This window comes from Macaca mulatta, chromosome 2 (assembly GCF_049350105.2).
Source record: "Macaca mulatta isolate MMU2019108-1 chromosome 2, T2T-MMU8v2.0, whole genome shotgun sequence".
In the NCBI taxonomy this organism is placed as follows: domain Eukaryota; kingdom Metazoa; phylum Chordata; class Mammalia; order Primates; family Cercopithecidae; genus Macaca; species Macaca mulatta.
In genome coordinates, this window is record NC_133407.1 from 99,001,310 (window position 1) to 99,027,275 (window position 25,966).

General features: G+C 43.4%; 1 protein-coding gene across 1 annotated transcript in view; it reads right to left on the reverse strand.

Moving 5' to 3' along the window:
- DCLK3 (doublecortin like kinase 3) overlaps positions 1-23,558 on the reverse strand; it is a 49,241-nt gene extending 25,683 nt beyond the window's left edge. Inside the window, exon 1 of the mRNA XM_077992043.1 lies at positions 23,042-23,558. Within this exon, the coding sequence (XP_077848169.1) occupies positions 23,042-23,123 (82 nt within the window). The 5' untranslated portion in view covers positions 23,124-23,558. The remainder of the gene's footprint in view (positions 1-23,041) is intronic.
- Between the last annotated feature and the right edge of the window lie 2,408 nt (positions 23,559-25,966).

Consider the following 25,966-nt stretch of genomic DNA (forward strand, 5'->3'; position numbering starts at 1 on the left):
AATTATTAAAGTTACCCTACAGGACCTATATGTCATATCCTACATGGAAGAATCTGCTGTTTATGCTTTCTTTAAAAAGAAATTTAAGATAATCATTTATAAGTGTACTTGAATCAACTGTAGCAGAAACTCCAGTTGTGCCAGGATGGGATTTTGGCCCAGCAAATCTACACAGAATGTTTTTTGTTTTTTAATTATAATGTACAATCTGTTCTGAGATGATTTCCATCTAGATGCAGGTGTCAGATGAGATGACAAGGTAGCGGCTGATACTGATCTTCCCACACGCCACAAATTTATGAGCTTAACAATCACATTTATAGTTAAACTGTATATGGACATCTGTTATCCCCTTTCTTCTCACAGCCTCTTTAATTAATCTGCCTCCATTTTTGTCTGAGATAGCCGATGTTGAGAGAAAGAAAGAGAGCTACAGAAGGAATACTAGCTTGTATTTCCTGCATTGGGGAACCGAGGAAGGGTGTCAAGGAAGGTGACCGTCAAACTCATGTGCACAAAAGGGCTGGTGTTCTTGTTGGTTTTTCTTATGTGCTTCACACACAGTAGGATCCTTGATACATACTGTCAGACTAAGTAAATGAAGTCCTGATTATTTTCTCAGAAGACTCAGTATAGGGACAGAGAAAGAGATTTTAGCCTATATCCTGGACAGAGCTTTTTCCAAGCAGATGTGGGAAAAGCATAGGGAGGCCCAAAGGATCAACTACTGGCTGTGGTCACAAGAGGGCAGACCTACCAGGAAAACCTAGAGGCATAAAGAGGATGTAATGAAATCCAATGAAGTACCAGGAGAATGAGCAACCAAGAGTGCTAGGAAGAGAAGATTTGAGTTGGGCTTTCAACACCTGAAGAGGTGGAGGCCACCCAGTACATAGCAAAGGAACCAAGACATAGGGCTGGACCAGTTGTCCACATGGCCACTGAGGTCAGTACAGATGAAGGTAAGACTCAACATGGAGATGAAGACACTGGTAACATGGAGAAATGAATGGCCAGCCACTATATGACAGTGGCAAAGCAAGGGTGTATATTGTATCACCGGATGATATAAGCCTCAGCTAAGGAAAGGTGTTATAGGAGGGAAGAAAAGTAATAGTTTTGAAGCAGACCTGGGGAGCTAAATTCTGAGCTCTACCTTCAAAATCTATAGTCCCTGGAAAGGAAGAATTATCCATTGCAGGGAAGAAATAGGAGAGGGATCCTCAGGGGAGAACCAATAGGACAAAGGAACATTCAGTTAATACCTTAAGGATGTTTGAACATTTAGCATAGAATGGGGTTCAGGAGAGCCCCTGAACCCTCCTAAAAGGTCCAAGATGGGATGTCAGGGAGGCATAAAGCAGTGCTCATGGAACAGGACTGACAGTAATGGGCTTTATGTATTGAGTGTTGACATAGAGTGACAGAGAGGCCAAATTACAATAGGACCAGTAGGCTCAAGTTCCCAAACATTGGAATTACAGAGTCTGAGTGTGGTAATGGATGACTTGGCACAATGGTACCCAGAGCTGGGTAGGGAGAAGAGGGGATGTGCTCTCTGGGATTTCTGTGCTCAGTCAATCTCAGCAGACCGTAACTCAAAGCTTGCCCTGATCCCTAGTGGTTAAGAGAGCAACCTGGGAACACCCCATCCCTGAACAAAGAATGGGCTCCATAAGAGCAGCCTCCACCCCAGGGCATGTTGCAAAAGGATGTAAAGAGAGAACAGCTCAGCCTCCACCACACCAGCATCAGATATGCTCATTCCACTGCCCAGGCATTCACAAGCTCATTCAAAAGCTCCTTGGTCTGCAGCAAAAGTGGGAATTCGGTCTCCACCTCCTTAGCGTAACTGGGACCTACTGAAACTGCACTTCTTCTAGCTATGACTGCTCAAGCTACTGGGAAGCACCAGGAAAATACAACCTTGGGATGCACTGGTTTTTATCTTCTCTTCCACAAGACCTCTTTCCTCTTTTAAAATAGTCTTTACAGGTAAGAGAGAAAAAGAAGAAGACTTTGAATGCCTGGTCCATGGGCAAGGAGAACGAACATTAGGGAGAGCACAGCATATCCTTTAGGCCTGGGGCTGTCTCCAGGAACGTGCTCATGCCCCAGGACAACTGCACAGAGTACTTTCAGTCTCCCACTAAGCGCCACTGTCCAGAACCTACCCCACTCAACCTTACTAGAAAGCCACAGGCCTGCCCGAGTCCACTCAGCTCCAGCGATACCTTTACTTACAAAATCAGTAAAATGGAACCATACGAAATTGCTGGTAGTTCTACCAATTTTGAACCATCAAAAACAAATTTCATGTGGCTCACCCTCATACCAGTTGAGCATCCGAAAACCAAACATAGAAAATCTAAAATGCTCCAAAGCCTGCAAACTTTTTGAGCACTGACATACATACCAAAGGAAATGATCATTGGAGCATTTCAGACTTCAGATTTTCAGATCTGGGATGCTCAACTGGTAAGTATAATGCAAATATTTCAAGATCCAAAAAAAAAAAAAAAACAAAAAACTCCTTGAAATAAAAAAAAAATAAAAAAATAAAAAACCACTTTTGGTCCCAAGCATTTTAGATAAGGGAAACTCACTCGACCTGTATAATCTAGGATAACAATCTGTATTCTGTCCCTATATCAACAGTAAATTGTTTATGAAGCCATAGATAGTAAAAATTAAACATGCTAATTCTGTCTTCAGCCACCAAGCCAGCCACGTCCCAGGAAGTAACACAGGGAAAATATGTTCTTATTAACACCTTATTTTTCTGTTAACTTCCTACGGCAACATAAATTGGCCTGGACTTGACAAAACTGCTGCTTCTACTTCAATACACCAAGATATAAATGTTTATAGGGTCTCTCCTCAATGCCCGTCTAACCCCACACATACAGAAGAGCAAGCACGGCTTTTGATAAGCCATCCATCTGCTCAATAACCTACAGTAGCTCCTTATTAGCCTCCTTGAGGTCCAAACCCAAATTCCTCTGCTTGACACATAAGGCCTTTCACAATTCCAACCCACTCCACCTCCATTCCCCCACCCATCCAAGCCTCACCATCTTGTAAAGCCTAAGACCCATCTCTACTCCCAAACTTTCTCTGTCCTCATAAGTTCGCAGTGATAGCTCCCTCCTCTGAAGACCTGCTCATTCATTAAGGCAAAATTTAGCATGAATGCCTGAGACCAACACCTACCACAGAATATGGAAGATGTGGTTTTGCCTGCTGCACATCTCAGCTAATTGTTACTTCATCTTAGTAGGTGTAAACATTCTCCCTCTCAACTAAACTGTAGGCTCTCCAAAAGCAGAGACCAGGGTTTATGCAAACCTCCCAACTCTGCCCCAATACAGAGAGCAAGCACACAAGATTTGGGGAACAAATTCCCAACCCTGACATCAAACACAAATATCTAGCTTCAGTCTTCCAGTTCTCACTGTAAATAACAGCATTGCTAATTGCAGCACCAGTAACGTCACACAAAAGACCTCCTAAATACATTAGATAAGTGAGGTGAAAAGAAAATATAATCACAAACATCCATCTACCACAGGAAATTTGACAAAGTAGCATTTCTGAAGAATGGCTAATACAGGTAGGGGACAGCAGTACATTGCTTCAGGTTGAGAAAGCTTCAGAACACTGACCATGGGCCAGAGGACTTCTGACAAGCTGTTATTAGCTGTGTGACCATGGGAACGTTAATTAATCCCTATGAACCTCAGTTTCACCACCTGCCAAATGGCATTAATGTCTTACTCATTGCTGAGGATGTCCAGTGCATTGCTCTGCCTAGAGTGAGCACTCAACTTGTGCTTATTTTTCACCTGTTCATAAAGAAAATAAGTCCTGTAACCTTGAATTTCCTCCAAGTAGATGTACATCTCAAGGCCAAAGAGAATACGATGTTAAATGTGACTCGGCAGGATGAATTTGTCATTCACATAGTGGCTGAAATGAAAAACCAGTAGGGATGGGATAATAAAAGAAACACTCCAGCAAATCTAAGCAAACAGGTCTGCTGGGGAGATAAACAGAATTTCTGCTCATCGATCCTAGGATGCTCTGATTCTGGGGTGAGCCAATAAACTCAGTAACTGCACCAGCATGGCATGCCGTTATTGCCTCTAATAGGTTTGATGCTCAGAAAGTGGGTCTTTTATCTGCTGCCACAATTTAGATAAAGTAACATAACCTGATTCCACAATGATCAGCTCTCCACTTTATTATGCTAGAAAGGCTACCAGAGTGACTGTAAGTTTCCTGTCTAATTACTTATAATTATTTTTCTCTGTTATAAGATTAGCTGCTAATCAAGTTTAGCATCAAGAAAAAAATAAAAGATTTCTCTTTTATATTGTCTTTTTAAATCACAATTAAAGAGATTTTACCTTTTCCAAGTCATTTTAAAATAACTCACGTGTCTAATTAAAACGCAAAGAAACCTATGTCTGTGGGTCAGTATTAACTTCAGAATTTTCATCTTGGCTCCTAAAAAGCTATAATAACACAAGAAAAATAAATGAGAGATTATCAAAATTGCTATAGGACCCAAGTAACACATACTCTGTCTATAAACATTTACAAATTATGTGTACTAAACGAAATGAATTAGGTGTTTTAAACTATCTGGTAATATTCAATACAACAAAAAGATGACTAAAAAAGAAAGGTCAGTGCATCTAACACCACATTATTAATGCCCTCTTCCTAGCAGAAAGGTGCCCCTGAAAATACTTTCCCTTTTATCAACTTTTTATTTCTTTGTAGTTTCACCAGATTAATCACTTGTGGCCTCAGTATGCAGTGCTGAGAGACTATTCATGTCTATTCTTCTGTGGAAGATAGAGAAAGACTGGCTGAAATAATTTTACTTTTCACTGCATAATCATTTGTCCTGGGCATTTTCCAGGGGCTGTTTGGGAATAAACTCATTTTGCTCATATGCAGAGATGAGGCCGGAGAAACATTTGTGAACTTACATTTGATTATGCCAACACCCCAAGGAAGGTTTTGTAAACGAATAAAAAATTGGAATGAAGCCTCTCTCACTAAGCCTCAAAAATGCTACTGTTTTGTAACTCAGAAGCCTGGCCCATGTCTATATTGATCAAAGCTGTAGAAATTAATAAGAGCGAGGTTATAAAATGAAACTGCCATGCTGTTTATTGACTGTCATCACTGATGACACTCCAATCTCTAATTAACATCCTCACTACCTATCCTCTTTATTACCAACATGACATTGACTGAGACATCAGAAACAGAGTAATTTAAGAGACTTCCTCCTGCTCTTCTCTCAGAAGTGCCTCTGTCCAGGGTTGGTTTTTATCTCCTGATTTTAGTCGCCCCAGTATACTGGCACAGAACCCTGTATGGTCTTTGACTGAGACATATTTGCCAGGCCTTGTTCTAACCCACCTAACAGATGCCTGATACTTTTTTCTAAGCTACTCGCAAATTTAAAGATGTGATTGACTGCTCCATCTCATGATAACTTTGGAGTTATCATGAGTTTTATGTACTGCATCAGTTGTTTACAAGAGTGTTTTTAAGTGGACATTCCTTTTCTCACTTTTAAAGATTATCCCTGACCCCCTCGATAATCCTCATCCCGCATCCCTCGGTTTTCCTACTCACCCTTGTCTAGTATAGGCCACCCATCTCATCATTGTATCACAGTTACCACTTCCTCCTCTGCTGGCTTTATTATGTCTGAAAAATCCTCATGCTTCATGCAAACCAGAAAGCATTTTCCTCTCTTTCCAGAGATCCCAGAACATTGGGTTATACCCTACAGACACCCCATGACAACAAAGAGGACTGACAGACAAGGTCTGAATTTTTCCCTGCTGTCACCGACATGTCTCCTTAGAGGATCCTACTGAAGTGGTTAAACTGGAAGCTTCCATTTCCAATTTACTATGTTCTACAGAGCAGAGCTTCTCAAATGTTCATGTGCACACAAATCACTTGTAAATCTTGTTGAAGTGCAGGTCCTGATTCAGTCGGTCTAGGTGGGGCCTGACAGTCTGTATTGCTAACGAGGTCCCAGGTGATGCTGATGCTGTTGGGCCTGGACACACTCTGAGCACCAAGGATATATAGTGAAATTCCAGAGTATCCTTTTGGGAGTGCAAGTTGCCTGTAAGTAGTTATTTTCATAAAGTTAATAAGTAATTTGTGATATGTTAAAAAAAACATGGCATCAATGCAGTGAAACACAAAATCCAGCCACAGTTCCCTTGACAAAAGATTTTGAGTACAGCAAACGGAAGTGGCAAAGGAAATGATCTAGAATTTGCCCACTGTTAGAGGGGAACAAACCTTTTTTCCTCTACTCTTTAGGTTAAATGATTGCGGCCCTGCCAAATAAACTGACAAAAGACAGATTGACAGGCAAAAAATGTTTCTTTCATATGCATATAAGGGCCTTACAGAAATGAGGTGAAAATCCCAAAAAGGTAGTCAGACTCAGAGACTTATATACCATTTTAACAAAGAATGATAAACTTGTGGAGAAGTAATAAAACAAAGGGAAAAGGTTTGAGCTTCTATGGCGAAAAAAAGATATATATATATATATATGAGAAAGTAGTGGAAGATAAAGATTATTTTAGTAAGGTTTGTTACGCATATTCCTCTCAGAGCCATCTCTGGGCTGATATGAGTCTAGAGTCCTCTCTGGTGATTAACAGTTGTTCAGCCCTTCCTGTTATAAGACAACTGAGAGGAACAAGTTCACAAAGGAAAATTTATGTCCACTTTTACGTAAATAGGGAGAAGATAGAGATCTTTTCTTTCATCTGCTGTTTCTCAAATACCTTCAGCTTAAAATAATTCCTGTGACAAAGTGTCATATTTGGGGGTAGCATATTTTGATCCCCTTTATGACCCAAAGTGGACCAGCAGCATCAGTATCACCTGGGAGCATCTTAGAAATGCAGAATTTCAGGCCCCACCCCCAATTTACAAAAGCAGATTCTGCATTTTAACAAGACCCTCAGGTGGTGTGATGCACATTTGCTTGAAATGCACTGCCACAGAATATCTCTTGCTTTGCCAAAGTGGTTAGTGAAACCAAAATATGCAGCCCTCAGTGGGGGTAAGGGGACCATAAAGCCCTTGGACTTGTACGTATCTATTTCATTAGCCCTTAAAGTATGGCAGCATGACCCAACTAAACCCAAACTGGGACCCAGGATCACATTTTGCTCAGAAGTGTGTTTATTTTTCCAGGATCTGTTTATTTGTACAAGTTGCCAAACGGGCAGACAGGGGTGTGGGTGAATGGGGAAGGAGATGTTTTGTGCACAGGCATTCGCAGCCCCCAGGGAGGAGATAACAGGCCTGGGAGGCAATGAGAAAGAGGGAACAGTATGGCCTCTGCCCCTGTGCTCCCAATCCCAGAACAGCTGGTTTAAGTGCTGTTGGAACGCAGGGTTGAGGGAGAATGCTGAAGGAGCTGTGTTTCAAAGACTGTGTGAAGCTCTGGGATCCAGGTGACAAGGCACAGCAGAGTGAGAGGAGGACCAGCCACCTGCCTTGCCCAGAACAGGCCCCAGGACCCAGGGCAGCCTCAGCAGAGGAGGGTGATGCGGGGCCTTGGGGAGATAGCAACAGCAGGAGGGCCACAGGGGCAGGGAACAGGAGGAAGGATTCGGAACAGTAGCCACAGTGTACATGAGCACAGGTAACATCCTGCCCTGGGGACTCTGAGGACGCTGGCAGAGGGCACACCAGGCATTAATATTAACATGGCCTCATTTGCTCCCAAGGCTGGTGAGGCCTCAGACCTGCCAGCAACCATAACAATAACCTTTCTCTCTAACCACCTGACCACTTTTCCTCCAGGTGAACTCTTCTGCTTTCCAGTCATTTTTTCACATGCTGCCTTTGGGTTTTTCTTTTCTTCCATAAATTCTGAAGCAGGTTGGCCCTTTCAGGAAAAGGAAAAGGAAATCTCTTTCCTTTTCCAACAGGATTCTCTTCACCTGCAGCTCTTTGTGCCAATGCATGGGGAGCTTCTCCAGATGCCGCCACCCTGTCCCCTGCATTGTCCTTCTCTGAGACATCTGATGCTGGTTGGCTTTGACCAGAGCTCTCCTTAGGGACAGCTTCTCTTTCAGTCTCACCCCGGGTTTCATGTTTCCTCCCAACTCTCCCAACTCACCCATGATCACATCCCTGGGGCTTCATCACTCACTCAGTAAAATTCCAAGAGGGCATGGCTCCCAGGCCAGGCTGCTGTTTCCTGCGGCCTGAATATTTAATCCCAATTGTCTGTTGCAGTGAGGAGATTCACAGTAACCTTGATTGGGGCTGAGTTTTGCTTTTCTCAGTGCTATATGCAGGGCAGCTCTTTGGATGTACTCATTTGGAAGGGGAGCCCTCAAGTACTCTGGGGCTACTTTCCCTTCAGCTGACTGGATATTCGCAAGACTTCATAGTTTCCTTTCCCTCCCTGGTTATCAAACCCTAAGGTCCCTCACCACCCCACTAATGTCCACTGACCTGTGTCATGCAATACTTTAAAATACACTAGGCTAGACAGACCCTCACCACATTCCATTCCTACTGGTGAGGTTGCAGAAATCATTCTAAAAGCATACTCCATCTCCTTTTTTCTAGAGATGAAGCACATCAATCTCATTTCTACATCTTCACACTTTGGCTTGAATGGATCTTAGACGGGTGTAAGGATACTTGGAATATTTGAACCATCTGTCAGTGCCTGGATCTGAAGACTCTCGCACTTCGTTTATCAGATGAGGGGTCAGTCTAATAAATGAGATCTGAGGTGGAAACTTCCATGATCCATTTGTGTACAGGAACAAGGAGGCAAACAGCCTGCAGATTCTTCAGAAAGTGGTTTTAAATGATTTTGACTTCTTGATAAGACAACCTCCATGTCCAACACATAATTAAATGGCAAGCCAGTAAAATAATTTGAAAAGAAATGTTTTTTAAAACATATAGCCTTCATTCATATTCAGGAGAGATGATACACTTGGGAAACACTGGAGCTGTTTATGTAAAATAATAATAAGGAAATAGTATGAATAATTTTATGCCAGCAAAGGAGACAACTTAAATGAAATGGATAGATCCCATGAAAGACACATTACCCAAATTTCTCAAGAAGAAATAAATTTCTTTTACTTCTTAATTTAATTATTTTAATGTTTAATTCTTCTTTATTTCTTTTTATTTATTTATTTGAGACAGAGTCTTGATCTGTCACTCAGGCTGAAGTGCAGTGGTACGATCTTGGCTCACTGCAACCTCTGCTTCCCAGGTTCAAGCGACTCTCCTGCCTCAGCCTCCCTAGTAGCTAGGATTACAGGCATGTACTACCATGCCCAGTTAATTTTTTGTATTTTTAGTGAAGACAGGGCTATGTTGGCCAGCCTGGTCTCAAACTCCTGTCCTCAAGTGATCCACCTGCCTGGGCCTCCCAAAGTGCTGGGATTACAGGCGTGAGCCACCACACCCAGCCTTCTTAATTTCTTTTCAATTTATTTCTCAAGAAGAAATAAATAAGCTAAATAGCTCCACTGTGCTGTTTATTGGAGGTTTACATCCACCAGACTGAGGAAGGACATTACATAAATAGTTAAGACATGGTCATTTACACGATGATTAGACTTGCTGGTAAAAATTCTCACAAACTGCTTGTGTTGAAATACACATCTTTTGTAAACAAAAGTAACACCACAGATCCAATCTAAAGAGGACATGTGTGTGGGATGCAAAAGCTGTGTGGGTGCAGATCTTTGCATTTTAGAACTGCAAGGATAGTAGCCCAGTTTCCCCAGCTGTAAAATATAACTGGAGGCCAGAGAAGGTAAGCAACTAGCCCAAGGCCACAGAACCAGTTAGTAAGAACCGAAACAAACCTTCCGCAGATACTGAATGTTTTTGAACAATGACATGGACAGATCTAGAGGTGTCATTTATAACATGGAATGTTAAGCTCATGGGGTCATCCAGAGAAAACAGAGCAGCACTCAGACGCATCAACAGGCATCAACACTGAAGCAAAGCAACCTCAGTTTAGCTCTGCCCTAGTTGTTAAGCCAGCCAACATCCAACTGGGCAAAATTAAGTCACACAGTGTTCCTGCAGCTGGCAATAAACAGATGAGCTTTTCCCTGATATCCCTGTAGACGGGATGATCTAAAAAAAGAAAATAACTCCTCAAAGTGTATTAAGATTCCAAACAAAGAAGAGTGATGTTGGGGTAAAGCAGATTAAGTGAAAACTTTTCTTCTTTTTGGGAATTCAGACTGGGTTTGGTTTTCCTCTAATTCAAAAGTAGAGAAGTCATGGTACCAACACCCTGATGAAGTCAGGCATCCAATTGGACCCATAAAGCTTCAGCAGCGGCCCGAATACCCATCCTGAGTACAACGCATCTTTGCTGGTGGAGCACCCAGCAGTCCTCACTGCCATGGGAACCTGCATGGCCCCCACAAGCCCGTCCTCCCTGGATAGCTGTAAAGACTGTAATGAGATGACAGGCATAAGGTTGCCCACATATGGTCAGCACTCAGATTAAACCAGATTGACAGTGGTGGCACTAAAGCAGAACTGCTTCTCTGCTGAGAAGCCAACCTCAGTGGGCAGAAACTGACACAGTTCCCTCTAACAGCCCAACTGCTGCATCTAAGCCTTTTGAAAGCATCAGACGCAAATGTTTCAACACAGACTGTTGCTTTCAGAGCCTTTATAAGGATAAACCTTAGCAGCTTTCAGCTTCTGCAGGAGTTGTGGTTAAGCTTCTTCAGGATTTCTTGTGCATGTTATATCATGGCATTTGCCAAATACATATAATTTGTTGAGATGGAGTCTACCAAATAAATGGGCCTTGCGTGGCAAGATTCTAAACACAGAGACCTAGTACCAGGTATGTGGTAGGCTGGCAATGAACAGGTGTTGCATGAAAGAACCCAATAAACCCACAGTAGTGTTCAATGAAAACAGACGATTGGTTGGGTCATCAGAATTTACTGGGTGATCATCCAAGCATGCACTCAGGATTTTTCATCTATTTCTGCCCCAAAGTTTATCTAAAGCTACACAGCCATCAACATTCTATAGGGCCAGCACACTGTCATGGATTTCATTGGTACCCACCCAGATTCCTTTACCAGGGCTGCCTCTCTCCTCCAGCTCTTACACATGTTGGCAGCCCATCGCTGCCCAAGTCTCCCAAGAGTTACTTTGGCTGACTGGAGCCACTTTACCCAGGAGGTCACACACGCAACTCTGCCTTCACAAAGACAGCCCATAATCAATGACTGATGGATAGGGGTGTGGGGAGGGGTACAAAAGACCCAGACTTTACCCCAGGGTGGGACAATTCCATGGTACAATGCATGTTCCAGAGCTCCCTGTGGCTGGGGCTGAGATGTGACTCCAGCCGAGACCACTTCCTTGCTTGGCCGTACTCCCTACCCACCTGACTCCTTTCTCCTGAGAGCTATCCCAGAATAATCACATGCACAAGAATCCGCATCTCAGGTTCTGCTTCCAGGGAAACCAGACCCTCACCATTGCCCAAAATTATGAAGGGTCTTTATATTTTACAGTAAGAATGAGCACTGATGGTTTTGTGGTATTTTTAGAATTCATAAGTAGAAGACATTCCTTCTCTCCTATTTCATTAAAAACAAACGGCAAATAATTACCCAGAGGTGCCTGGAGTGTCTTGAAACTATTTCTCTCATGAACATCCTTCCTGCCTTTGTTCAGGTCTGTGATGGATCTAATATCATTACTCCAAGAGGCCTTACCTGAAAGATCCTCAAATTGCTCCATCCCCCTCCCTCACCAATCTGGTTTCTTTCTGCATAGCACATATCACCATTGAAATGACAATGTACTTGATGTTTTAACCTGTTTCCCCAAGTCTCTAGAGCTCTGCAATGTTTAATACCATAACCGCTAGACACATACGGATATTTTCCATTTAAATTTAAATTAATTAAAAGTACTGAGCCTACCACAGTGGCATGTAGCAGATAATAAACATATGTGAGCCAATGAACAAATAGTTCATGGTAATCATCAGTGACGTCTCTGGCATCTAATTTTGTAGCTTTTATACTAAAATTGATATTGTCAAGAGTAGGAAAAGAACTGTAAGAACATTTAAGAAAAAAATTCTTAAGAAGCTATGAAAGGATATGACTATTACTGGCTGAAATTTTAGCGGATGGTAGTTAATTGTAGGTTAAAAAAACACAATGCCAGCCTCCAGATGGAGACAGCTAGCTAGCCAGAAACTGCTGAGAGTTTTTTGACAGTTATTCAAGGCAGCATAGAAAATATAAAACTTTCCTTTTTTTTCCCTGTGAGATGGGCAGATATTTAAAGTACCACTCCCTCCTCCCAATAGAATAAAAATCCAACATGTATGTTTTTTCTTTGATTGTTAACATGCTCACTTAAAACTATCTAAAAACCTACACATCGCGTTTGTGGCCAGGTGAACATGTTGGGAGCAAAATGCAAAGATCCCACTCTGTCTCCTTACCTAGCCCTCTGCAACTCAACACTAACACCACCTTCCTTTCTAAGGAAACAGCTTAATAAAGACATCTACTTTGTACTCATGACGAAGAAAGAGCGAGAAAGGAAACATAAAGAGAACCAAGAAGCCTCTGCTGTTTTTGCCTTGTAATGCAGACAAAGCAACTGGAAAAAAAGCAAGTAACTAACAAGCATTCCTGAGAACATAGGAATTCCAGATCTTTCCGCTGGTTCTCAGATGCTTTACTTTATTTATTTTTTGAGATAGGGTCTTGTTCTGTGGCCCAGACTGGAGTACAGTGGTGCCATCGTGGCTCACTGCAGCTTCAAACTCCCAGGCTCATGCAATTCTCCCACCTCTGCCTCCCAAGTGGCTGACACTACAGGCATGAGCCACCACACTCAGCTAATTGTTGTTGTTGTTGATGTTGTTGTTGCTGTTGTTGTTAAAGAGATAGGGTCTCACTATGTTGCCCAGGCTGGTCTCAAACTCCTGGGCTCAAGTGATTCTCCCACCTAGGCTAATTTTTGTTGTTGTTGTTGTTAAAGAGATGGGGTCTCACTATGTTGCCCAGGATGGTCTCAAGCTCCTGGGCTCAAATGATTCTCCCGCCTTGGCCTCCCAAATTGCTGGGATTATAGGTGTGAGTCACGATGCCCAGCTGTTCCCTACTTCTTAATATGAGTATGTATTCCTGTTTTTCATTCATGCTACAGAACTTCTTTGGAAAATATAATCTTCAAAACCAGTAAAACATCTTCAGTTATGTAGTCTTTGCAGAAAATGGTCAATTCTTTGGCTTCTAAGTTAATATTAATGGCATTAAAGAAAAGGCACTAAAAGTTCCCAGCAGCCATTGCATAGCATACTTATAGGCTAATACTAAAGAGTATTCTTATAAATCGGATGACTTAGAGGTCTACAACCCTTGGACATCAGTTGACTCCAAGAAAAAGGAGCTTCAACCTAATATATTTCATTTCTTTCTGTTTCTCTTTTCTTTTTAAATTAATAGGTCCACTGATTTTGGTTTTCTTAACTTGAACACAAGGTAAGACCCCAGTTAGGGATGTGGTGACCTTTTATTTTACATTAAACAGTCTGACCTGCCAGACCTGTCTTTAACATTACTGAAGAGGTGGCATCCTCTGACATCATCTTTTCTTATCCAGACCAAAAACATAAACACATTATTACTGACAAGTTTCAGTCATCTAGGAGAAGACTTTGATTTGGTGCTAGCAGTGTCTAGGACCAGTCAGAGACACCTACAGGTAAGTTTTAAATGTGTGAGAGATTATGTCTCAAAGAGAAAACCCACAATGAACCCAGGTTATTTGTTTTCATGGCTCCTGTAACACTGCACATGTTCTGTGATGGAGAAAACCTATGATTGCTACCACATAGCCAACTCCTTCACGTATCTTTTCTCTCCATCTTTCCCTCTCTCCATGAACTTATTTCAATTCTAGGACATACCTATGTGTTTATTCTGAGCCACCTGGAAAAGCAATTAGAGTACATGGACGCTCATGAAATAGTTTTTATATGTTTTTACTTCCAAATACAATTAGAAAGTAGTCAGCTATAAGGCAAAAAAATCATTAATTATATATATTAACTATCTATGAATTTTCTATATGTATAGTGAAGCTTATATGTACATACAAGCTTTTGACAGAACTGCAATAAATTGAAAAATACATGAAAAAATTTATAACATTTATATGTCAACATATAGAAAATTGCTAGGAGTAACTAACAAAAAATGTGTATGAGCAACATAAGGAAAACTACAAAACTGTGAGAGGAATTAGAAAAGCCATTTAAATGACTGTCCATTCCAGAATGTAAAAGCCTAATAGACATATCAGTTCTTCCCATTTATAATTTGTAGGTTTTGTGCAATTGAAGCACTAATACAATTTTTGAGGGAGGACAGGAAGGAGATGAGTAGTGAGTAATGAAGATAGTAAAATATATTACAGAGCTACAATTACAATGTGTTGGTACTTGCACAAGAATTTAAGAAAAAAAAACTGTAGCTCCAAAATAGATACTATTTTATATGAGAATTTAATGTATAATGAAAGGTGATTACAAACTAGCAAGGAAGGTTAGAATGAGTTTTATTCAACACTGGAACAACTGATTAATAATTTGGAAATAAAATGAATTTAGATTCTTATTTCACAAATAATACCAAAATAACTTCCAGATGAATTAAAAACCATACAGAAACATAAATTTTACTTTAATATTAATCAAACTACTGAAGAGGAGGGGAGTTTGGAAATGAGAAGCATTAAAGGAGGTCATGGGTAGCAGATTCCAAGAGTTCTTATGGACCAGTGTAGGATGGAGAAGTGGAGGATGGGCTGACATCAGTGGTGGCACCCAAAAAACGACAGGGTGACACTGTATATCAGATAGACAGGTGCCCTAACTGATAAATATCAAAAAGCTCTAGGGCTACCACAATAAAAGACTCTCGCTTGTATGAATCCCAGTGTAAACCTAGCAGCTTTCTCCATCTCTGATCCTCCATTCAAAGCACATGGCCTCCAAGGTTGCCCGAGTAGCAGATGAGAAAAACAATGGTGGTATCCTGGCTTTCAACCGCCTGGAATGGGAAGTGACACATGGCACTTCCACCTACAGTCCAGTGGCCAGAGCTGGTCACATAACCCCAATCACCTTGGTCTCTCTTAAAAGCACAGCCTGGGGCACGGATATGGATTGATTTGGGAGGTGATCCCAGAAAGCACTAGAGGAGAGTGGAGAAGTGAAGTAGGACAGTGGCATCAAAGAGTAGGTTGCAACCTAGGCTCAGTTCTCCTGGGAACCTCTGGAGAGATTGGGTAGAACATGCCTCAGAGTTATCCTTCCAGAGGGGCAAGGAAACTGACATTCATCCATCCATTCCCTTCCATTAGTGATTGAGGGCTGCTCCCAGGAGATTAGCTGCCCAGCACTTGTGGGTATCTGCACCAGATGGAGACCAACCATGCCCCTGCAACCAAAGAAAGCCGTCTAACAGTGTTGCAGTGGCTTGCAGTGGGAACCACCAGAACAGGAAAGATGTGTGCTCAGGGACCATGGACAGGGACTGATAGCATCTGCTAAAGAAGGGGAGCACATGAATTATCTGGCAAGACCCACTGCCTCTGGCACAAATGGAGAGACCCAAGCTCCAGGGGAATTTTGTCATAGCCCTCTGAAATCGAAACAACATCTGAGTTAAAATGAATAACCAGCCTTGTCTAACCCATTCCTGGAAGAGACATTCGCAAAAAGTCATGGCTGTTATTGCTAGGAAATCTGCTCCTCCAACCAACCCTGAGACCCAAAGATACTTCCTCTAGGGTGCCCTGGACTAGCTTGTGGGTATGGAAACTACTGTTAGGGGAAATGCCCTCCTAGTATGGGGGGATTCTGGGATGAAAAAACATGGTGGCATCCTCAAGTGGCATGTGGTGTCTGGGGGTGGGTGATAGGTATGCCCTCGCTCACAGAACCTTTATCACAAGTTCCAGATAGACTCAGAAGAGGGGAGGTTCCACATCTCCCTGGAGGGCCTCAGAGGCTCTGCTATGAAAACAATGCCTGAGACCAGGAGAAAGCAGAAGTTTCTCAAGTGGGAACAAGAAAGTAAAAGCCACTTCTGGCAGCCTATTCATGTTGCTTCCCTCCATCAGTTGGTGCATTAGGTTAATTATTTATACAAAAGGTAAATACTAAGTTACATTTTAAAATATTTAATGCCAAAATTTTAATGAACATGAGATTTCACTCTAGAAACCACAGGGGTTTATTTTCGGTTTGTGAAATTTTTGTCTGTCTGTGTGGCTTTGTGTTCTCTGCCCTCCACTTCCCCAAAGTGCAGTGTTTCCATTTCACTTCTTATGTAACTACCTAGAGATCATTTAACCTCTACTCATTCCTCAGAGAATTTTCAGTATCTCTGTCCAAAAACACAGAGTGGAAAGTTGATCGTTCGTGCTCTTAAAATAAAAACTGAAGGCAGAAAACTAATCTCACATTATATGGTATGACAGTTTCTAGCTCAGAACCATCTACAGTTTTCTCAATTTTTTTCACCTCCTTTGAACACATGGAACACAAAAAAAGGGTGTGCTTAATCAGGCAATATTGCCAGAATCTGCTCCTACAGGACAGAAGCAGCAAGCGCAATAGAAAACCTAATAAAGCCATTCAAATCATCTTAATGAGCACTAATTAATGTCCCGTAGAAGAAAAATAGGCACTGCAAGATGCAGCAGTTTCTCAGAAACTGGTTCAGGAAAAGTTACATCAATGAGAAAAGATGGGACGGTAAATACAGCAGAACACAGTTCTGGTCTTGAGCTCTCCCATTCTTGCCATGGACATCTGACACCTGTGGTCCTCATCCTGGTCAGTGGTACCATCAACTACCCTCGACCTCCAAGACCAAGAGTCATCCCTGACTCCTCTTCCCTTCCATCCCCTCCCACATTGCAGTCAACCTCCAAGTCCTGTGAATTCCAGCTCCTACATGTCTCTCAAATCCATGCTTCCTCTCTCCCATTCCCTTAACCACATCTGAGCACCTGCCCTCATGACATCTTAGTTCAGCTACCTGCAAGCCACCCTAGATTCTGCTGTCTCGGCCTTCCTCTCTCTCCCCCTCAGCCACTCCACACACCCTGGGAAAAGTGATGTCTCTAAACCATAAAGCTGGACATCTATGTCCCCTTCATTAAACACTCCAGTAGTTTTCCACCTGTTTCTCAAATTCCGGGAGATCCTCAAACCTATTTTAGGAGGGTACACAAGTTCTCAAAATTGTGTTTTGTTTAACTTTCTGTTTTCACTTTCATGATCACCTTGTTTAAAGAATCAATAGAAACATATTCTGGATCATCTGAATGACCATGTTATGACTAAGTGCTACCACATAATTTCACCATATGTACTCTTGCATTTATACTGTAGTTGGTGCTATGGTTCTGAATAACCAGGAAAACTCATATGTTAAAACTTAGCCCCCATTGCAGTGCGGTGATATTGAAGGGTAGGTGTTTTGGGGAAGTGATTAAGTCAGGAGGGCTCTGCCTTACAGAATGGATGAGTGACCGACAAAAGGGCTGAAAAGAACTAGCTTAGGCCCTTTGTTGGCTCCTATTCCTTCCACTGTGTGAAGACACAAGATCCATCCCCTTTGGAGCGTGTAGCAACAAGCAGAGAATGAGCCTTCACCACACATCAAGCTTACAGGTGCCTTAATCATGGCCTGCCAGCCTCCAGAACTGTTGGGAATGAATCTTTGTTCTTTACAAATTACCCAGCCTCAGGTGTTTTGTTACAGCAGCACAAACAGACTGAGACAACTGGCATCAAGAAACATTATTTTAATTATCATAGGCTAATGAGAAAATAACAAATCAGGCTTAGTGTATAGAGAGGAAACTGATGAGAAAATTGAGCCATCATACAACCTTGCGGCATGGCACACTGCATACCAAATTCCTAAGAACCTGAACAGCAGCTGTTATAACCAGAAATAGGGATTTCATTTTAGCAAAAATAACTTCATTAGAACTTCATAAGAGCATTAATTCATGAAGTTAATCCAAATGTATTTGACTTGTAGCTGTGTTGATATTTTATTTATATATTTGTTTTGGTTATGTGGTCATATGAGAGCTCTAAGTATAGAGTTTAGACTCATTTAAAACTACTACATATCCAAACTGCATTATAATAAAAATAATTTAAGCAACACTAGGAATCTACAAGAATTTTTTTCCTTTAAAGGAATTCCCATACCACTGTTATTTGAGAAACTGTGGGCTCAGAGTGAGGCTTAAGCTTCATAACAAGACATACGTGGGAGAGTTGATGTTCTCTGACTTTTTCTTCCATCCCAGCCCCCATCCCCTATTTCCCAGCCCTCTCACAATTAGTTCTGACCAATGACCAATGGGCTGTAGACAAAAGCAACACTGCATTCATTCCAGAGGAGCCAGAGAGATACTCTCCCACTATCTCTTCCTGCACTGGTGACTACAGTGGCCACATTTTCCAGATGGCAAGGCTGAAAGCTGGGAGAAGCTCTGTCAACTTGGCTATCAATTGACCTGTGAGGGACACACATTGTGTGTGAGAAGTAACCTTTGTTGAGTTAAACTACCAAGATGATGAAGTTGATTTATTACTGCAGCAAAGCTTAGAAAACCCTCCTGACTAATACTGCTTCATGAACTGAGCTCTGCTCCCTGACCAACTCCTCCCCATCACACTCTATGCTCCAAACAACTCTTAGTTCAATGACCTGAACACACCAAGCTGTTTCATCATGGCATCCTACTTTTGCACATGCTGTTCCTCAGTCTTAGAATACTATTCCACACACTTTCTTGCCATCCTCTAATCCCAGACACAGTGATTCATCCATCAAAACCCAGTTCAGATTTAATTACCACCAGGAAGTGTTCCTCCCTTTCTTAACTCTCTTACCTGCCTCTCCATTACCCTAACGCCACAGAGTGCTCACCTCACCATGTCATAATCATACATTTCTATGTCTAACCCTTCCTTACCCACTCCCCACAATCACGCTGTGGCAGGGGCAGTGATGGGCCAATGGCTTATTCATCTCTACATCCTGAGGGCCAGCGTGCAAAAGTAGGCAGTATTTGGCCATTTGGCCAGAAAGAATTTCCTCCAGGAGGCTGGTCCTGGGCATTTGAAGGAAGTTGGGTTTGATCCATTACCTACCCAGTAGGAGCATCCTACTCAACAGCAGCAATTACTAGCTATCTCTACCCCAGCTCCAGGCCAGACCTGCCTAGGAGGCCTGAACCCTCCTCATCATCTTTCCAAACACAGTGCTCTTCAGTTCCCACAAAGGACTTAGATTTTACCCAAGAGGGAGTAGCCTAGGGCCTTGTACTCAAAATGTGGTCCCTAAAGAAACAACATCTACAAGAACTTAGGAGCTAGGGAGAAAAGCAGAATCTTAGGCCCCACCCCAGATCTCCTGAATCAGAATCTACATTTTCATAAGATCCCCATTATGTCCAGTCATATTTGAAAAGTACTGGCCCCAGGCAGCCAAACAGAATCCATTCATCTAAAATGTAACTTTAATAACAATACTTTCCATTTGTAATAATATCTGGTAATTGCTTTACATCACTAAATCCTCAGAGCAATTTGAATATGCCCATTTTACCAATAAGGAAACTGAGGCTCAGAGTAGTTGGGTATCTCGCTCAGGATCACATGGGCTTGAGGGGTCAGAGCCCAAATGTGAAGGCAGTTCTGATGGACTCACCCCCATAACCACACACTACACGACACCCTGCCCTTTGCAAAATTCTGTCAACATTTAGCCTTCAAAAACAGCCCAAGCAGCTCTGGAGACTTCTCTGTCCCTTCATGCAGCCACTGATCTGGTGATTATCTCTATTCTACCACTTGCTATCCACATCATGATGCCTCTACATACACTACTGTCCCCAAGGGATTGCCAGTTGTCTCTGTATAAAGATTTTACGGGCTTCCTCTATAATTACTGGATGAGTTCATTAAAATATTTCCCCTTTTGATCATCAAAGAACACTCTGAGGTTGGCTGGACAATTTTTATTAAATGAATGGTGAAAATATTGAGGTTCCTAGAGAAGTTTAGTGACTTGCCCCAGGTCACCAGGAGGCTTCAGAACTCTGGGGATGGAGCAGCCAAACTCCCCTCCCCAATTCCCGGTACAGATGTCTTCTTCCCACTCTTTCACTTTCCCTAGATTTCTCTCTTCTGACCTACATTACCAAGCAGTTAACAAAAACATTCTTTTCAAAGAACTCCCCCACATATGCATCTTCAAAAGGTGCTCTGCTCCACCAGCAGATGGGCAAAATTTAGACATTATCAAGAGGCTACCAAAGGAAAAGGTGAGGAATCTCAGGATGCCAGATCAGGTACAATGAGCCTCCTGGATCCAAGGAAAGGAAAATGTCTTCAAGCAAGAGCCTCCAACAAAAGCAGCCCATCCAAGCCCCCACCCAGTAACCTCACCATCAGGACAAGTCCCCTCTGAGAGCCCCTGGAGGCTGGTGGAGACCTACCTACCCTCTCTGACCAGGCACCACCACTCTCCTGTAGGTTGCAGGATTGAGATTCCACGAGCCAAAGCAGCCCTTTTCCTCCCCTTTGTTGGCTTTAGAAAGAAACTAAGACTGGCTTGTCCAAAGAAAACCAAAACACCTGCCTGAGATATTAAAATATTTAGGGGAAAACTGGGGAAAAAAGAGGGTAAAATCCCTCTTTGGGGGATTTTTTTCTTGGGAAGAAAAGAGAAGCCAACAAACGAGATCCTGGGACAACTAAGCAATTCTGTTTTTTGCTTTTCTGAGCACCATGCCACCATGACCGCTGAGTACTGTGGGCACTGCCAAAGATGCACTGATCAGGGGCCTAGAGGGCACTGAACACCTGCCTGCCAATTCGTTGCCTGGGCATGGGGGTCCATCTGCCCAGAAGGGAACACCTTTTGTGAATTCATACAAAACACCCTACAGGTTAGCATGGGCTACCTATGACCAATATTAGTCATATTTGGATAACATAGGAAGGATAAAAACATTGACAGTGAGAAGGGTCCATGTTTTTGTCTGGATTCCTTAGAATCAGATCGTGAGATAAGAATTCCTATGAAAGTGTATTAGGAGGTATTCCTAGGAAAAAATGGTAGGGATGTGAAGAAGTAAAACAAGAAATAGCAAGCCAAGCAAGGGAAACAAGCCAAGCAAAGAACCATAGAGGTCAATTTGACACAACTCCACATTGCATCTCTGGAAACAAAGGATGTCATGCTTCAGAGTGTCCTGATCAAGGGCGAAGAAGCTGGACTATTTATACTCCAGCACCCATCAGTCATTGAAGAGGGGCTGCCCCAGGGGAGATGTAAATTCCCGGGGACTCCCTGTTTTGAGTTCCTACAAAAATAGGCTCTGCAGCCCAAGGATCATCCTCCAAAAAAGAGATGGAGGGACTGGCAATTGGAAGTGAAGGCACCCAGGGCACCAATGTGCACCAAGATGGCAAAGCTCACCATAAAAGAATATGACTCAAAAATCTTTCCAACCTAAATGGAAGGAGTTACAGAGCATCTTTCAGAAATCACTTTCTGTCCCTCTTTGTTCTTTCTCCAGTGAAGCAATTCAAATATTAAATTGAAATGCTTTTCTAAAGTTGGGCTGTAAGGCAAACCCAATACTCTTTTTCTTTTTCTTCCTGAGGGTCTTGCTTCTTGCTACTTTGTCCTAAGGATAAGCACAATGCTTGCCTGTTGCTCTAGATGCCTCATAGATTGAGATCATTAGCTCAACATCAGCCCAACAGATCTCCTCTGTAAGCAGTAACACAGACACTTCACAGCTCCTCATACAATCCAAAGTGCAGGGCCACCTAATTAATGCCAAAAGGTTTTATGACAGCCAATGATGAAGGTGGAACCCCGCTTCAATTTGACAGCTGTCATCTTGGACAATACATCAAGGAAAGGAAATGGAATCAACTAGGAGGGGGTGAGGTGGAGGAATGACCAATTGTCAGGAATGAATAACAACCGAGTTCCCTCCACAAGTTCTCACACACTTCTCCCCTCCCAGCAGGCAGATACTCTGAAAAGGTGTCCCCAGATGCCTCTGCCCAGCACTGGCACAGCCCTCTCCCTTCCATACCACACCTCGCCCCTAGAGCCAGACATGGAAAGGAGTGTAAATGTGGTCCTATATTTGAAATTAATTGATAGGATATTTCACGAGCTCAGATTTTTTTAATATTAATTCCCTAATGCTCTGCCTGCATCCTTTTTCCTAATCATCTTTGGTTCTTCTGTGTTTCTTTAGTTCTAAGGAGGGTCTTGTCATTTAGATGGGTCAGAGACCTCTAGAGAACTGGGTCCAACTCCAGCTCCGCAGCTATGGAGCCGTGTGACCCTGGGCAAGGCACGAGGTCTGTGGGACTCAGTTTTCTCATCTGAGAAATGGGGATAATTCCATTCTTTCCAGATTTGGGGAGAGGATGAAATAAGGTTAACTCTAGGTGAAGCGCTTGGCATGTTGTGTTGCACAATAAATGTCAGCTCCCTCCCTGCGCCTTCTCCCTTCTGCAGCCTCACCACACCTGCACCATGAAAGACGCCCAGTGCGTTTCCCAGGAAGGGCCCCCCTGCTGGCGAAGGAAATAAAATCAGCTCCGGACAGCGTTATTCCCCCTAGCAAGCGAGTTTCAGGTGGTGTACACCGGCACGCGCGCGCGTTTACTCACGCGTACACACACATACGCACACACACCGTCCTTCGTACACCCCCGGGGGGTCTGGCACTGCTGCTCCATCCCGCACGGAGCGGGGTCCAGAATCAGGGCGAACCAGTCCTCCCGCCTCCGCCAAGGTGGCGCCCAGTACGGGTCGGCGCCGGAGCGCACGGTACTCACCCGGGGCAGGCCGCGCCGGGCAAGCTGGGGCTGGCCGGGCTGGGGGCGGCGGCGGCTGCTGGGCTGGAGTAGCGGCGGGCATGGCGCGGCGGCGGGTCGGGGAGAGCCTGGAGCAGAGGTGGCAGCGCTGGGACGCGGCTCGACGGCTGAGCAGGCGCGGGAAGGCGGGGCGCAATGAGCAGCTACAAGCCCGCGCCGACTCTCCCTCTTCTCTCCCTCCCGCCGCCCGCCCGCCAGCACCGCGCAGCGCAGCGCCCGGCGACAGCCACCGGGAACGTCTCCGGGGGCGCGGGGCTTAGCAACCGAGCACCAGCCGCAGCCGCCCTCTCTGCGCCGGTCCCGCCGTGCGCGCCGCTCCTGTCTCTGGAGGCCGGGCGGGGCCGGGCTTTGAACTTGCTCCCCCACCCCCTGCTTCTCCAGTGAGCGCCCAAAGGCGGTCCCCGGGGACACCTCAGCGGTCCCTCCTCTCCCCGCCCGCGGAGTCCAGCCTTTCTGCTCTCCTTCCCCGCGCAGTTCCGCCGTGGAACCTGGCTGCGCCGGGTTTTGAACTTGCGCTTTACCCCTGTTCTCTGTGGGTGGGTGGCAGCCCAAAGGCGACCCCAGGACCACCAGCCATCCTCGTGCCTCCTTGCAGTGCAGGGGCCAGACTTTCCACACCACTCCCTTTCTCCTATCCCATTCCCGCTACTTGCACACACTAACTCTAGGTCCCAGGGCAGTCCTACTCTAACACCCTTGTTGCCCCCCAAATTCGGAGACCTGCTTACACTCTGGTCCACACCCATGGTCTCAAAGACGTAGGTTGCAAAACGTTCCTCCAGCTAGTGGCTTCCTGGTACCATCTGAAGGCAGCTCGATGGCCCTTGGGTTGTTGTACCTCTTCCCAGCACCACACACTTGTTCCTCATATTTGCAGGTCCCTCAGGTCTGCAGTGCGGGGTCTGGGGACCCATATTCCCAGGTACTGGCTCCCAGACCTCTCCTGCGAGAGATCATGAATTCACTGGATCAGCCATACCCTTCTCTCCACAGGACCGTTGACATGATTACAGAGTGGTCTGGCTTTTACCTTGATCAATCAAGTCACAAAGTGGTCATGTCTGTTGGGTCTGATGTTGCTCTTCAATGAAATTGTTTATGCTCAACAGAACGCCAAGGCCGAGCTGATAGAACCAGACCAGCTCCCAGATGGCAGGGGCTGTCTTTCTCTTTATCACACATAACAAGAAGCTTAGAAGAAGACTCCTCTGTGTGTGTTCAGCTGCTCAGGGACGACGTTAAGGGCTCAGTTTCTTTCCAGGATTCCACATGGCCACCTTCAACATCTTGCCTTTTCTCCTCAGACTTGTTGCCTCAGGGTTCCAAAATGGCTGCGATAGCCCCATGATGCTGCTGTGCGAAAAATAACTCCTGGTTCTAGCTGGTTTGTTGGCCAGGTACTCTGAAGTCATCAACAAGGACCATTTTCAGCAATCCAGTTCACCAATGGTGAGCACAACAAATGCCCTGCCTTCAAGTCACTCACCTTCTAGTAGGGGGAGACAGATAATAAAATAAAAAAGTATGGTGATAAATAGTGTGAAGAAAACTGAACCAAGAAAAAGGGAATGTGTTTACGTAAGTAGAGTGGTTGGGAAAGGTAACATTTGAGTAAAAACCCGAAGGAAGAACCTATTGGAAATCTCTCTGGGAGACAAGTGTCCTTGAGATGCCTACACACTTTCGTTTTAAAAGCACTTACTTTTCTCTTTAACAGCCACTCTTCCTGGCCCTATCACTTATGTTTTAGGAGAAAATAAAAGTTAAATAAACTGAGTTTTAACAAAAGGTTTAAGCTTTGTAAAGGAGAGATCAGATGATTTGTGTTTTCTTCCTTGCAAAAGCAGCAATCTCAGTGTTTAATTACTGACTGGATTATCACGATTTAAATATTAACTATATCTACACATATCAAGCAATCACAATAAACACCTTAAGTTATCAGATTACTTCACAAGAGTGAGGGATGCATCTTGTTGAATACTGGCAAAGAAATTGCTAATTGCCTACTCAACACCTATTTTCATTTCTGATCTGGTATTTAAAAAAATTTTTTTTAGCTAAGCATACTGCAACCTGCAATTAAAAACAATACATTTTCTAGCCTCCCTTGCAGCAAGGAGTGGCCATTTGAAAAGTTTCTGGCCAATGAAATATAATTGCAAGTATTGTATTGGATTTTCAGTAGATGCCTTTACAAATGCTGATGTGGCTGACACATGCACTCCTTTGTCCCTTTTCCTTCATCCTGGTATCCAGATATAATGATGTGGTAGGTGAGATTATTAATTTCAATTGTTCACTCCATTCCTCAATTGAATTAGACAACCCATCCTTTATGGTACTTGGAGTGTGCTTCCCTGCACCTTGATTTTAGGTTTGGCCATCTTTCTTTTTCTTTTCTTTCTGATTTGTTTTGTTTTGTTTTTAACTTTAAACAATTTTTTATTAGACAAAGATTGTCACATACTTGGATATTTCTCTACTTTGTACACAATTATTCTCACTCTCCACAGAAAGGCTGCTTAACTTCTCATCTGGTGGTGGCAAGCACTAAAATCCTGATTTGTAACAGAATAGTAGTAAAAATGCCTCAGTGATTTAAGTTGAAGGCAGTACATTCGTACGTGACTCTTGTACCCAGTATCAGGAATGTACAAATGTCTTTTTATTCAAAAATACAAAATAAAGTATCTGAAGGCATGGATAATGACAGCAGTAAACCATTATATATTTTGTCAACTGAAACCAGCAACTGATGGTTATGATTTCTTAAACATCAGCCAGCCTTTTCTTCATTTTCTCCAACTGACTTCTCTGAAGTTATTGGTGAGGAACATTGCCTTGGACTTCCTGTCCGAGTTTATTAATAAAGGTCAAGCACTA